General features: G+C 41.1%; 1 protein-coding gene across 1 annotated transcript in view; it reads right to left on the bottom strand.

The window, feature by feature from the left end:
* The window catches only part of LOC141107672 (cytochrome P450 2G1-like), a 31,054-nt gene extending 17,364 nt beyond the window's left edge, over window positions 1-13,690 (bottom strand). Inside the window, exons 1-3 of the mRNA XM_073598574.1 lie at window positions 13,401-13,690; window positions 2,887-3,049; window positions 1,010-1,159 (exon numbers count right to left, since the gene is read on the bottom strand). Of these exons, the coding sequence (XP_073454675.1) occupies window positions 1,010-1,159; window positions 2,887-3,049; window positions 13,401-13,598 (511 nt within the window). The 5' untranslated portion in view covers window positions 13,599-13,690. The remainder of the gene's footprint in view (window positions 1-1,009; window positions 1,160-2,886; window positions 3,050-13,400) is intronic.
* Between the last annotated feature and the right edge of the window lie 2,099 nt (window positions 13,691-15,789).

The raw sequence follows: 15,789 nt of genomic DNA, 5'->3' as shown, positions 1-15,789 counted from the left end.
AGTAGGGCTGGCAGGACCTGAAGAGGGCTTACTGGGAGCAGTAGTCCACCATAAGGACAGCTAGCACTAGAGACTTCCTATTTCTATTTTTGCTACACTAAAAGGGGTCCACGGTCCCTGCCTGCAAAGGGCGCTTGCTGAGGCCTGGCTGAGCCAGTGTCAGGCCTAAAACATGTGCCAGCTGTGCCTGGGAAGTAAGAGATGTGCTGGAGAGAGAGAGAGAGAGTAACAGTCTGCAAGCAAGAGTTGTGCTGGAGGAGACTGGAGTAACAGAGTGTTTATAGCTGTCCCAATTGATTGCTATACAATCCACCAATTGATTGCTATATAATAACCCTATTTTTGTTCCACTGGGCATCCCACGAATTCCCTTACCCATCCAAGTTCTATTCCCTCAGTAAAATACCAAAAACAAACATATGGACTGTTCATTGTCTCCAAGGTGATTGGAAAGTGAATACCGGGCTGGGCAGGGTGACAGGTGGTCCACAACTTTCAGCAGCCCCAAGGGAGGTACCGCTACACATATACACTGCCGATCAAGGGAGTTAATTACTACAAGGTGTATTTGTTATAGTGTTTTGGTGAGTTTGCATTTCTCACGCACAGTTGAAGGTGGAGCACAGTTAAAAGACTAATCTGCTACCGCACTTTATTCTTTAATCACGGTGATTGGAATATTCTGTGAGGACTTTTCAATCATACCTTATGGAACTGTCACATTACTGAACCTACGTACTGTGGATTGGATATTTCTGCAAAAAGAAGTGTTGTTACTTCAGCTGGATCAGGTGACCTTACAAGGATCCATCAGCCAATCAAGTGAGAAAGAAATTCAATGCTCTGATTATCTGTTGAGAGAAAGAAAAGAAAGAGGGAAAGGGGAGAGAATATTCTGAAGAGCCCCTGCAGTCCCATGGGGGGGAGCAATTTAGTGCATTTTTTTAAAGCGTAATACATGGAGATAATAGATATTTTAATGATAATTTCCTCTGTTACAATATATTACCTTTGTACGTTCTTATTTCCTCCACTAGGCAGCCACATTCCTCCTTAATACGTTCTTCAATGCTGCGCTTTCCCAAACCAAAATTTCTCAGTGTTGTCAGAGAAAATCGTCTAAGTTGTCTCCAGCGATTTCCTTCACTAGCCATTAACCCTGAAAAATAATGAGGACCTAGATACAGTCATGGCAAAAAATATTGATAATCCGTCATTTCTGTCAGATAATGCACCACTAGTTTATGCATTCTTGTTCTTATTTCTTTTGTTTGTATTGGTATGACACAAAAACATGGAGAAACAAAAAGCCAAATCTGACACATTCCACGCAAAACTCCAAAAGTGAACTGGACAAAATTATTGGCACCTTCTAAAAATTGTAAGAAATAATTGCATTCCAAGTTTGTGATGCTCCTGTCATTTGTAATTAAACTCATTTGAATCGATTAACAGGTGCTGACAATGTAGAAATCATACTGGCAACCAGTTAAAATGGTGAAAAACTGGCTTAACCTTTCTGTTGTGTGTCTCTGTGTGCCACAAGGAGCATGAAGAAGAGAAAAAGTAGCAAAGAATTGTCTGATGATTTGAGAACAAAAATTGTTCCTGTGTCCACTGTGCGCAACATTTTCAAGAAGTTTACAGCCCATGGCACTGCAGCTAATCTCCCTGGATGAGGATGAAAGAGAAAATTTGATCAAATAACTGCAAAGAAAGATTGTTTCAATGGTGGATAAAAAACCTCGATCAACTTCCAGAAAAATTCTGGACCTTCAGACACAGGTAACTGTGTCAGCTCGTACTATATGTCGCCATCTGAATGAAAAGGTACACTATGGTAGGAGACCCAGGAGGACCCTATTGCCAACACAGAAACATAAAAAATCCAGATTAGAGTTTGTCAAAACTTGCCTGAGGAAGTCAAAATTGTTTTGGGAGAATGTGCTGTGGACAGACAAAAACAAATTACAGCTTGTTGGTAAAGCCCGTCATTCTACTGTTTTCAGAAAAAGACCTGGCCAGCAATGAGTCCAGATCTAAATCCCATAGAGCACCTGTGGAGAGATCTCAAAACAGCAGTTGGGAAAAGGATCTGAGAGACCTGGAGCAGTTGGCAAAAGAAGAGTGGTCCAAAACTTATTGATGGTTACAGGAAGCCATTGATTTCAGTTATTTTTTCCAAGGGGTGTGCTACCAAATAATAAATTGAGGGTGCCAATCATTTTGTCCAGTCCATTTTTAGAGTTTTGCGTGGAATGTGTCAGATTTGGCTTTTTGTTTCTCCACTTTTTTGTGTTATACCAATACAAACAAAAAATAAACATGAAAATGCCTAAACATTTGTAATTGCAACAATTTTCTGGGCGAAGTGGTCCATTATCTGGCCCACTAATGTTTATAAAATATATGACATGGTCCTTGTACTGAAAAGTTTTGAGAGCCCCACTAGGGATCACAACAATGTCAAAAGATTTTACCATTAAACATGATTAGCAGGTTTTTGTTTTCATACTGTATAGACTTGCAGTTGCAATTTCTTTACTAAACCATCAAATCTTTCTATTCCCAGCAGACTTTCTAAGATTCATCTATTCAGCAAAATATAATTTCAACAAAAGCCAAGTTAACAATTTCCAGTATTATCTAACAATTGGGTTTGTAGTGACGGATGGACACCGTTTACTTTTACTAAAGCTTTGGAAGACTTTATTTACAATTGGCTACCCTACAGCCCTTAGATTTTCTTGATGCTCTATCTACTTTACACAAACTTAGGCTACTACCTTCTAATGTTTTAACAAGACCTGACCACTGAACATGACCACAACTCAATTTTAATATACCCTCCATAGACATAGGACATCATAGTTTGTTATCTTTTACCATAGCCTTGGAAGACTCTATCTACCGTTGGTTGTCTTCCTCGTCCCGTAAAGTCTTCTCCATGATCCACCAGTGCCTCCTTCACTGCATCATAGCCGCAAAACACAACCACAGGGTGCGGGCCAAAGTAGAAAGTGTAAACTGAGCCGTATTGCTTACCCAGCTGTGAGCAGAAGAGAGCAAACATTGGAAAAACTTCTTAGAGGTTTTATATACTGCATGTGTTTTATGTCTAATAACTGCAAGACGCATACATTTTCGCATGCACAAAACACACACTAGGCCTACGCATGCCAGCTACTAACTCTGGATGAGATGTTTGGGAGTATTTCTTGGCTTAAGGGTGCCTCCGTGCACTTGCCACAAAAGATCCAATTTTCAATAAAACAGGAAAGTCTCCTGCAATGTATTAAAATCTTACATTTTGGCTCTTATTACATATACAGTCCTTTGCAATGCCAATTCAAAAACATGAGCCATCACAAAAAGGATCCCTGAAGTGAGATGGTTTTTAAGGGTAACAAGGGTGTAAATCCCTGTGTGAAACCTCATGTAAAATATTTTTTTTATTATGGCAATGTAGGTTTCTGCATTGACTTAATCAATCTAATTGTCCCTATGTTGGTCCTTCTTCCTCCTGGACATGAAAGATTTCTTAATTTATACTCTTTTACACGTGAAACATATTTTTCAGTTAACTTTTTTTATTCTGTGTTTTGTAGGCTTTGTGGCCACAGTTCTCTATCACAACTCATTATTATCTAGTATTACTTTGTTTATCTTTTAACTGTTACCAAATATGCCTATACCTAACATTTACATACCGAATCCGATTCACATAACATGTGAACCAAACTGCTTTCAATGGAGCCGCTTCACATATGTCCAGGGCGACTGCAGACCGTTTTTTAAAAAGAGTCCTGTGCATTTTTCAGTCCGGTTCAGGTGCGATTTTAAGTAAAAATTCACACCTGAATTGCACCTGAACCAGTGAACAAAACAGTACCAGACACCTTTTAAAAACCATGCTGAAACCATGGCCAGATATACAGTAACTCACAAAAGTGAGTACACCCCTCACATTTTAGTAAATATTTTAATATATCTTTTCATGTGACAACACTGAAGAAATGACACTTTGCTACAATGTAAAGTAGTGAGTGTACAGCTTGTATAACAGTGTAAGTTTGCTGTCCCCGCAAAATAACTCAACACAAAGCCATTAATGTCTAAACCGCTGGCAACAAAAGAGAGTACACCCCTAAGTGATAATGTCCAAATTGGGCCTAAAGTGTCAATATTTTATGTGACCACTGCTATTTTCCAGCACTGCCTTAACTCTCTTGGGCACGGGGTTCACCAGAGCTTCACAGGTTGCCAGTCCTCTTCCACTTCTCCATGATGACATCACAGAGCTGGTGGATGTTAGAGACCTTGCACTCCTCCACCTTTCATTTGAGGATGCCCCACAGATGCTCATAGGGTTTAGGTCTGGAGACATGCTTGGCCAGTCCATCACCTTTACCCTCAGCTTCTTTAGCAAGGTAGTGGTCGTCTTGGAGGTGTGTTTGGGGTTGTTATCACGTTGCAATATTTACAAAAATATTTACAAAAATGTGAGGGGTGTCATCACTTTTGTGAGATACTGTTTGTGAACCTAGCCTTACAGTATCTAAATCTTTCTAATCTTGGTTTAACTAAATTTAAAATAATGTTTTGCATTTAGTTATGCTTTAATACCCTTGAATAGTAAAAGGCAAAATAATCCTTACAATTGATCATTTAACAGGTTGGAAAAATAGTTTTTTTTTTTTTATATCAACACCCAGAGAATCTGGTTGCCATCTTTTTGCATAGCCTGTTTGCTGGATTTGGCATGGGGACATATTGGATACCTTTAGCTGCCATTGTGCTCTTGCTGGATGTCCCTGTGCCTTTAAGGAGTGAGCTCTCTCCAGAAAAACCTGCCCTTAATTTATCCACTGCTAGATGTGCTGCAACTTGGAGACTCTCAAAACTATAACATTTTAACCTTCTATGAGGAGGTGAGTTGCCATCTAGATAAAGGAAGGCCCGTAGACGTGGGGGATCTGAATTTTGCAAAAGCATTTGACACAGTTCCCCATAAATGTTTACTGTAAAAAATAAGGTTCATTGGCATGGACCATAGGGTGAGTACATGGATTGAAAACTGGCTACAAGGGCGAGTTCAGAGGGTGGTGATAAATCGGGAGTACTCGGAATGGTCAGGGGTGGGTAGTGGGGTTCCCCAGGGTTCTGTGCTGGAACCAATCCTGTTTAATTTGTTCATAAACAACCTGGAGGATGGGATAAACAGTTCAACCTCTGTATTTGTGAACGATACTAAGCTAAGCAGGGCAATGACTTCTGTGCGGGATGTGGAAACCTTGCAAAAAGATCTGAACAAATTAATGGGGTGGGCAACTACATGGCAAATGAGAATTAATGTAGAAAAATGTAAAATAATGTATTTGGGTGGCAAAAACATGAATGCAATCTATACAGTGGGGGGAGAACCTCTGGGGGAATCTAGGATGGAAAAGGACCTGGGGGTCCTAGTAGATGATAGGCTCAGCAATGGCATGCAATGCCAAGCTGCTGCTAACAAAGCAAACAGAATATTGGCATGCATTAAAAAGGGGATTAACTCCAGAGATAAAACGATAATTCTCCCGCTCTATAAGACTCTGGTCCGGCCGCACCTAGAGCAGTGTTTCTCAACTCCAGTCCTCAAGGCACCCCAACAGGTCGTGTTTTCAGGCTTTCCATTATTTTGCACAGGTGATTTGATCAGTTTCACTGCCTTAGTAACTACCACAGCTGTTTTATCTGAGGGAAATCCTGAAAACATGACCTGTTGGGGCGCCTTGAGGACTGGAGTTGAGAAACACTGACCTAGAGTATGCTGTCCAGTTCTGGGCACCAGTCCTCAGGTAGGATGTACTGGAAATGGAGCGAGTACAAAGAAGGGCAACTAAGCTAATAAAGGGTCTGGAGGATATTAGTTATGAGGAAATGTTGCGAGCACTGAACTTATTCTCCCTGGAGAAGAGACGCTTGAGAGGGGATATGATTTCAATATATAAATACCATACTGGTGACTCCACAATAGGGATAAAACTTTTTCGCGGAAGGGAGTTTAACAAGACACGTGGCCACTTATTAAAATTAGAACAAAAGAAGATTAACCTTAAACTACGTAGAGGGTTCTTTACTGTAATGCCCCGTACACACGGTCGGATTTTCCGACGGAAAATGTCTGATAGGACCTTGTTGTCGGAAATTCCGACCGTGTGTGGGCTCCATCACACATTTTCCATCGGATTTTCCGACACACAATGTTTGAGAGCAGGCTATAAAATTTTCCGACAACAAAATCCGTTGTTGGAATTTCCGATCGTGTGTACACAAATCCGACGCACAAAGTGCCACGCATGCTCAGAATAAATAAAGAGATGAAAGCTATTGGCTACTGCCCCATTTATAGTCCTGACGTACGTGTTTTACGCCACCGCGTTCAGAATGATCGGATTTTCCGACAACTTTTGTATGCAAGACAAGTTTGAGCCAACATCCGTCGGAAAAAATCCTAGGATTTTGTTGTCGGAATGTCCAATCAATGTCCGACCGTGTGTATGGGGCATTTGAGCGGCAAGGATGTGGAATTCCTTTCCACAGGTGGTGGTCTCAGCGAGGAGAATCGATAGTTTAAAAAAACTATAAGATAAGCACCTGAACAACCACAACATACAGGGATATACAATGTAATACTGACATATAATCAAACACTTAAGTTGGACTTGATTGACTTGTGTCTTTTTCAACCTCACCTACTATGTAACTATGTAACGTTAATACCACAGTATACAGAGGAGCCTTGACTTTGGCACTGCAGCTTCCACATATATTTGAAAATGTGTGCAATGAAACCCTTTGTTTTAATGTGAATTGTTATACAGGCTTAATTTGTTGTTGTTTTTGCAGGCTAGCTGGTGGTGTGCTGGGAAATTTTTGTCTGTTTTAGCTATGTACAGAACCTTGCTGACCTCTCCCACCAGCCGTGATCTGCCTGCATTGTATTAAGAAGCACAGAGACTCAGTGATGACTTCACAGACTCTAAAATAATGTATGTAATGAAACCAGAAAGGTTTTATTTAAAATTCCATTAGAATGTAGATTATAGAGGACCTTAAGGCTGCGTTCACACCTATGCAAATTGGATGCGGCTTACACCACATCCAATTCACAGAACATTTTAAAATCTATTAGTTTCAATGAGTCTGGTTCACATATGTACATTGCATTTGCACACTGCATTGCCCAGAAAACGTGTGCATTTTCTAGGCATTGCGGTGCAAATTGCCTGGCACATAAACTTCTAAGGGAACGCATCTGTTTCGCAAATGCATTCCGTTCTGAACACAAATTCTCTCCCCCTCCTCACTACACCTTCCCCTCTCCCTGCTCAGCTGATCCGCAGATACAACGGAGAGGAACCACTGAACAACTGCTTTTTCTCTTCACAAGAGAAACTGGAGCTAGACATGTGCATGACGAAAAACTTTATTTTGTTTTGATTCGTTAATCTAGTTATTTTGTTTAGTTAAATTTGGTTGATTCGTTCAATTCGTATTCGGAATTCGTATTTGGAAATTTCAAATCTTCTTCGAATTTATCGATTTTTTTTCGATTCTAAGCGTTCAATATCGTGAACAGTGAACAAACAAAAGAAAAATCTTTATCAAATGATTACAATGACTCTTTAAATCACCTTTGGCTTAACAAAAACAGCATTATTTCGAAATGGTACTCTAATAACACACAGTTTTTGATTGCAGCAATACAGTGCCTTGCAAAAGTTTTCACCCCCTTGGCTTTTTACCTATTTTGTTACATTACAGCCTTTAGTTCAATGTTTTTTTTTAAGCTGAATTATATGTGATGGATCATAACACAATAGTCTAAGTTGGTGAAATAAAATTAGAAAAAAATATACATAAAACTATTTTTCAGAAATAAAAAACTGATAATTGGCATGTGCGTATGTATTCACCCCCTTTGTTATGAAGCCCATAAAAAGCTCTGGTGCAACCAATTACCTTCAGAAGTCTCATAATTAGTGAAATGATGTCTACCTGTGTGCAATCTAAATGTGTCACGTGATCTGTTATTACATATACACACCTTTTTGAAAGGCTCCAGAGGCTGCAACACCTAAGCAAGAGGCACCACTAACCAAACACTGCCATGAAGACCAAGGAACTCTCCAAACAAGTAAGGGACAATGTTGTTGAGAAGTACAAGTCAGGGTTAGGTTATAAATGTTTTTTCAAATCTTTGATGATCCTTAGGAGCCCCATCAAATCTATCATAACCAAATGGAAAGAACATGGCACAACAGCAAACCTGCCAAGAGACGGCCGCACACCAAAACTCACAGACCGGGCAAGGAGGCTATTAATCAGAGAGGCAGCACAGAGCCCTAAGGTAACCCTGGAGGCGCTGCAGAGTTCCACAGCAAAGGCTGGAGTATCTGTACATAGGACGACAATAAGCCGTACGCTCCATAGAGTTGGGCTTTATGGCAGAGTGGCCAGAAGAAAGCCATTACTTTCAGCAAAAAACAAAATGGCACATTTTGAGTTTGCGAAAAAGGCATGTGGGAGACTCCCAAAATGTATGGAGGAAGGTGCTCTGGTCTGATGAGACTAAAATTGAACTTTTTGGCCATCAAAGAAAACACTATGTCTGGCGCAAGCCCAACACATCACATCACCCAAAGAACACCATCCTCACAGTGAAACATGGTGGTGGTGGCAGCATCATGCTGTGTGGATGTTTTTCAGCAGTCGGGACTAGAAAACTGGTCAGGGTTGAGGGAAAGATGGAAGGTTCTAAATACAGGGATATTCTTGAGCAAAACCTGTACCACTCTGTGTGTGATTTGAGGCTAGGACGGATGTTCACCTTCCAGCAGGACAATGACCCCCAAACACACTGCTAAAGCAACACTTGAGTGGTTAAAGGGGAAACATGTAAATAGTCAAAGCCTAGACCTCAATCCAATAGAAAATCTGTGGTCAGACTTAAAGATTGCTGTTCACAAGCGCAAACTATCCAACTTGAAGGAGCTTGAGCAGTTTTGCAAGGAGGAATGGGCAAAACCCCAGTGGTAAGATGTGGCAAGCTCATAGAGACATATCGAAAGTGACTTGGAGCTGTGATAGTCGCAAAAGGTGGCTCTACAAATTATTGACTTGTGTCAATGTGAATAGTTATGCACATTGACTTTCTCTGTTATTTTGTCCTATTTATTGTTTGCTTCATAATAAAAAAAAACATCTTCAAAGTTGAGGGCATGTTCTGGAAATTAGGTGATGCAAATCCTCAAATAATCCATGTTATTGCTAAGACAACCCCGCTGTTATTGTTCGCCTCCACCATCACAGGAGTGAGCTCTTTATCTGATTCAAACCCCCTCACATACACTTTCTTTCCCCTGATACAGTAGCTCTTAGCTTGGTGTTTGAGAGCTCACTCCTGTGAGGTGAACAGTAACAGCTGGAGAACAGAGTGTCTTAGCAATGTCCAAGCAACAAGGAACAAGGCAAGGCAAGGTGATGCCATCTCTGAGAGTTTTCAGTCAGGTTTTCTGAGATACATAAATGGCCTACACCTATAGCAAGGGCATTCAACTTTGGTCAAAGCTTCACAATTTAGTTCTATCTACAGATTCCCCCCTACCTGCATAGGCAGTGTTTTGTTAAATGTGAATTATGCCTTTAAGAGCAGCCCCTAATAACAGCAGAAAAACCCCTGCCCCAAAGCACCCACCTCCCCATGTTGAGGGCATGTGGCCTGGTATGGTTCAGCCGGGCTGCATGCTCGGATAAGGGTCTGTTATGGATTTTGGGGCCTTTTTTTTTTTTTACATTTTTCTATTGCCAGGCAATGCTGGGAATGCTTATAAAAAACTTGTAAAACCATGCGCTTACTCGGAAAAATAGTATATGTAAGCAGCTATCACAACAAATAGAAATTTTGCTATAAATCATATAAAAATCAAGTGTAGCGCTAATAAGTGAAATTTTTTTTTTAAATATTATGATATCACGTGCAATAATAAAAGTATAATAGGTGTATTGTATCTATTTAAAGTTCGTGTACGTAAGGTCCATCGTATTAAAACACCCTTGAGGTCACCATATGTAATGGCAGGATACAAAAATGTGAGAAACGTCCGAAACTAAATAAATAAACAAGTGCAAAGAAACATCGATATTGCAACGATGATAAACTCCAAACTGTGTGATCGTGAACTCTCTCAAATACAATCCAATCGGTGCTGATAGGACCACCCCCCGAATGACTGGAGGCTTACCGGAAAGTTGGGACCCACAGAGCGTACGCTATATGGGTCAAACAGGCTTGAGTTGCTCTCTAGCAAAGGAGGTAGAATGTCCAGGGCTGGTAGATGGTGAGATCATAGCCGTGCTATCCCAAAAACGTCTTCTCCGTATGGAAGCTCAGACATCAACGAACATAACCCACCTATAGCGGCAGAAATGATAAGTGTACAAGGTGATCCTTCTTGTGGGGGTGGTACTGTCAGGTGAACCTGTTTCAGGAGCTTGTAAGAAAACTGCAGCCTGCGTGAGTCCTTGGGGGGCCAAGAGTTCGGTGCAGTTGGAGATAGGTAAGGTCTCCAAAAATGCCCAATGATGTGTTTGTGAGGCGCTGTGTCGGTACAAGACATGGATATTGTTACAGGACAATATCCATGTCTTGTACCGACACAGCGCCTCACAAACACATCATTGGGCATTTTTGGAGACCTTACCTATCTCCAACTGCACCGAACTCTTGGCCCCCCAAGGACTCACGCAGGCTGCAGTTTTCTTACAAGCTCCTGAAACAGGTTCACCTGACAGTACCACCCCCACAAGAAGGATCACCTTGTACACTTATCATTTCTGCCGCTATAGGTGGGCTATGTTCGTTGATGTCTGAGCTTCCATACGGAGAAGACGTTTTTGGGATAGCACGGCTACGATCTCACCATCTACCAGCCCTGGACATTCTACCTCCTTTGCTAGAGAGCAACTCAAGCCTGTTTGACCCATATAGCGTACGCTCTGTGGGTCCCAACTTTCCGGTAAGCCTCCAGTCATTCGGGGGGTGGTCCTATCAGCACCGATTGGATTGTATTTGAGAGAGTTCACGATCACACAGTTTGGAGTTTATCATCGTTGCAATATCGATGTTTCTTTGCACTTGTTTATTTATTTAGTTTCGGACGTTTCTCACATTTTTGTATCCTGCCATTACATATGGTGACCTCAAGGGTGTTTTAATACGATGGACCTTACATACACGAACTTTAAATAGATACAATACACCTATCATACTTTTATTATTGCACGTGATATCATAATATTTAAAAAAAAAATTTCACTTATTAGCGCTACACTTGATTTTTAAATGCTGGGAATGCTGACATTCATCTGTCAGTGGGGAAGCCAGCTGACAGATGATGGGTCATGGTTGTTAAGGACACAGGCGGCTGGCTTCCTGGCCCACTGCTTATTATTATTATTATTATACAGGATTTATATAGCGCCGACAGTTTACGCAGCTCTTAACAAACAGCTGTTCTTTATACAGAATTCAAATCGGTTGAACGCTTTTCGACCAATCTGAATTCTAATCGTTCTGAGCTGGAATTCATTAGAAAATTAATAAATGAAATAAATTTAATAAAAACAAAACTAAATGTAACAAAAACTAAACTAAACAAATTCCGAAACCAAACTAAACAAATTCCATAGCGAAAAAAATTACTAACATAACAAACTCATCCGAAACAAATTTTTCCATTCTGCACCTGTCTAAAAGTAACTTCAGCATTGGTGTCAGTGGATGCATCAAAAATTCCCAGCATTGTTGTCAGTGGACGCAATATTAACCCTCAGCATTAGTGTCAGTGACCACAATAATAACCCACAGCATTAATACCAGTGACTGCAATATTAACCCTCAGCATTAGTCTCAGTAACTGCAATAATAACCCCCAATGTTAGTGTCATTGACTGCAATAAAAACCTCCAGCAGTAGTATCGGTGACTGCTATAATAACCCCCAACGTTAGTGTCAGTGACTGCATTAACCACCAACGATATTGTCAGTGACTGTATTATTAACCCCCAACATTAGTGTCAGTGGCTGCAATAATAACCCCCAACATTAGTGTCAGTGGCTGCAATAATAACCCCCAGCATTAGTGTCAGTGACTGCATTAATAACCCCAGCATTAGTGTCAGTGACTGCAACAATAACCCCCAATGTTAGTGTCCGTGACTGCAATAATAACCCCCAATGTTAGTGTCAGTGGCTGCAATAATAACCCCCAATATTAGTGTCAGTGGCTGCAATAATAACCCCCAGCATTAGTGTCAGTGACTGCAATAATAACCCCCAGCATTAGTGTCAGTGATTGCAATAATAACCCCCAGCATTAGTGTCAGTGACTGCAGTAATAACCCCCAGCATTAGTGTCAGTGACTGCAATAATAACCCCCAGCATTAGTGTCAGTGACTGCAATAATAACCCCCAGCATTAGTGTCAGTGATTGCAATAATAACCCCCAGCATTAGTGTCAGTGACTGCAGTAATAACCCCAACGTTAGTGTCAGTGACTGCAATAATAACCCCCAGCATTAGTGTCAGTGACTGCAGTAATAACCCCAACGTTAGTGTCAGTGACTGCAATAATAACCCTCAACGTTAGTGCCAGTGACTGCAATAATAACCCCCAGCATTAGTGTCAGTGACTGCAATAATAACCCCCAGCATTAGTATCAGTGACTGCAGTAATAACGCCAACGTTAGTGTCAGTGACTGCAATAATAACCCCCGGCATTAGTGTCATTGACTGCAATAATAACCCCCAGCATTAGTGTCAGTGACTGCAATAATAACCCCCAGCATTAATGTCAGTGACTGCAATAATAACCCCCAGCATTAGTGTTTTTCCAACAGGTGGCAGACCCAGCCCAGGACACGGTAGGGTGCAGACAGAGAGCCACATGGCAACCTTCTTCTATAGTGTATAGCAAATAGCAAAATATAAGTAAACTTCAACTTTAAAACAGAACAAAAGGCCAAAATGACCCATTTTTTAAACACTGCTTCCCCATTGATCTTATACTTGCTGCATACAGTTTGTAAGAAATCCCTTTTTAATATTCCTTCAAGCAATCACATGATGGACCACAAAGCTCCAGTGGATGTGTTGTCTATGATGCTGATTGAACGTTCTAAGAAGTTCCACTGAAATTTCTTACAAAGTGTATGCGGCAGATATAAAAGCAAATAGTTAAGACGTTGGTTATTTAAGCCTTTTCGTCTGCTTTAGGGTATAGACTACAGTGCCTCAAAATACACACTTTGTAAATACACTATACTTTCCCTTTCGTAGTAAAACCAACTAACCTCCATGAGAGTGTTTGCCATGTCTCCATTCCTGACCTGTAGAAGGTTCCCAATCAGTGGGAGAGGGGTAGGACCCGGGGGAAGTTGTCGCCTATTAGACACCTGGTTCCAGATAACATATAGAATTATAAGACAAAGCAGAGCAGTGAAGAGAAGAGTCCCACATTCTGATGCCTCCATGTTAGTAAAAGATTTCATATATGACTGCAGCCTCTGTGTTTACATGGACTTCATCCAAGAGGCCAGAATCTGGAGTTCTTTGAATCCCGCAGTGCGTGCTGATTGGCAATTTGCCAATCATTCTTTTAAGAGCTGATAGAGAATAGAAGGAAGGGGGCACGGTCTGGGTACTTTCCCAGAAAAGCAAATTGCAATTTACAAATGCAATCCTGGCAGTTAACCTGGATGCTTCCAAAAACTGAATTAAAAGTCTACAACACATGGTGACAAACTTTTACCCTTAAAAATCTCCATAGGCGAAGTTTAAAAAATTCTACAGGTTGCATGTTTTAAATTACAGAGGAGGCCTAGGGCTAGAATTATTGCTCTCGCTCTAACGATCGTGGCGATACTCACATGTGTGGTTTGAACACCGTTTTCATATGCGGGCGCTACTCGCTACTGCATTCGCTACTGCATGTGAGCTCGGCGGGACGGACAAAAAATGTCTTTTTTTTTTCTTATTTATTTTACCTTTTATTTTTTACTTTTACACTGTTTAAAAAAAAAAAAAAAAATGTGTCACTTTTATACCTATTACAAGGAATGTAAACATCCCTTGTAATAGAAAAAAAGCATGACAGGACCTCTTAAATATGAGATCTGGGGTCAAAAAGACCTCAGATCTCATATTTACACTAAAATATTAAAAAAAAAAATGTCATTTAAAAAAATTATTTTAAAAAAAGTCCCTTTAAGAGCTATGGGCGGAAGTGACGTTTTGAAGTCGCTTCCGCCCTGCAATGTTATAGAGACGGGTGGGGGCCATCTTCCCCTTTCTCATCCCTATGCCCAGCAAGGGTGAAGATCTGATCGCCTCCGCAACTGCCGACGGCTCCGGTAAGCGGCGGAGGGCACCGGAGCGCGGCGGAAGGGGGGGCCTCTCCCGCCGCCGATAAAAGTAATCTTGCGGCGAATCCGCTGCAGAGACCACTCTTATTGGAAAGCGGACTGCCGGCCGAAGAAGAAGATACTGAGGTTATGGCAACTAGCTGCTGCCATAACAACTATAATTCTCTTCAAATAAGGATGTATATCGGCGTGCGGCGGTCCGGAAGTGGTTAAAAGGTAACTTGTCATGAGAGAATTACTGCATGTAGCCAGTTACTTCAGACCTTTGGAATTTCAAGTAGTATTAAGTATATATTGCCAGCACCCCATGGATTATGAAAAATGTTGTCCAAACATTTATTCAAGTGCTCACATCACAGTGGTACGGTGCAACATTTCAGAGCCATGCAGGAACCCTTCACCAGGCATGTAATAAACTGCATATTACATTGTACAAACATTTATACTGTCATCTACCAATTAAAACCAGTGCAAATAGTCCCCCCTTCCCCACCCCCTGTAATCTGACATCCTGTGATACAACCATAGCTTCCAAATGTCCCTGATTTCAAGGAACTGTCCCTGATTTTTAACAGAGTCCCTCTGTCCCTCTTTCCTCCTCATTTGTCCCTCCTTTTGGTCTGATCTATATAGTTGTATATAAAATCCACTACTAAACTATCAAAAAGTTTCCTAGTGCTAAACCTTTCACCCAGTTTCTAAATTGCTGCATTTGTAAATTCCAAAAGCCAAAATAAAGGATTAGTAGGGGTAAAAAAAAAAGGACTTGTGAGTTTAACCAATTCGTGTTTTTTTTGTACAATTCTTAAGGGGGCGTGGCAGGGGGTGTGTCCTCTGCCTACACAGTTTTGCTAATAGGTGTCCCTCATTCCCATCTCAGAAAGTTAGGCGATATGATACAGCCCACCAAAAGATCAAAGTAAATGTCAAAAAAAATCACTTGTACCAAATACATAACCCTAGTAGTGGGTATGAAAACTACACAGAAGCTGATGACTTAAAGTGACACTAAAGGTTCCTTTTTTTTTTTTAAATAACAAGCATATCATACTTACCTCCACTGTGCAGTTCGTTTTGCACAGAGTGGCCCCCTTGGCTTGGCGGCTCTCTCGGCTCCTCCCCACATCAGATAATTCCCCTGGGAGAAGCGCTCTACCGGGGGGTTACCTTGCGGGCACTCTCCCGAGACCAGCATTCGGCGTCCATAGACGCCAAATGCAGAACTCGACCCCCCGACGTCCACGTCATTGGATTTGATTGACAGCAGCGGAAGCCAATGGCTGTGCTGCTATCAATCTATCCAATCAACAGCCAAGAA

This window comes from Aquarana catesbeiana, linkage group LG09 (assembly GCF_042186555.1).
Source record: "Aquarana catesbeiana isolate 2022-GZ linkage group LG09, ASM4218655v1, whole genome shotgun sequence".
NCBI classification, from domain to species: Eukaryota; Metazoa; Chordata; class Amphibia; order Anura; family Ranidae; genus Aquarana; species Aquarana catesbeiana.
Note: the sequence above shows the minus strand (reverse complement) of the source record. Positions and strands in the feature narration are given on the sequence as shown.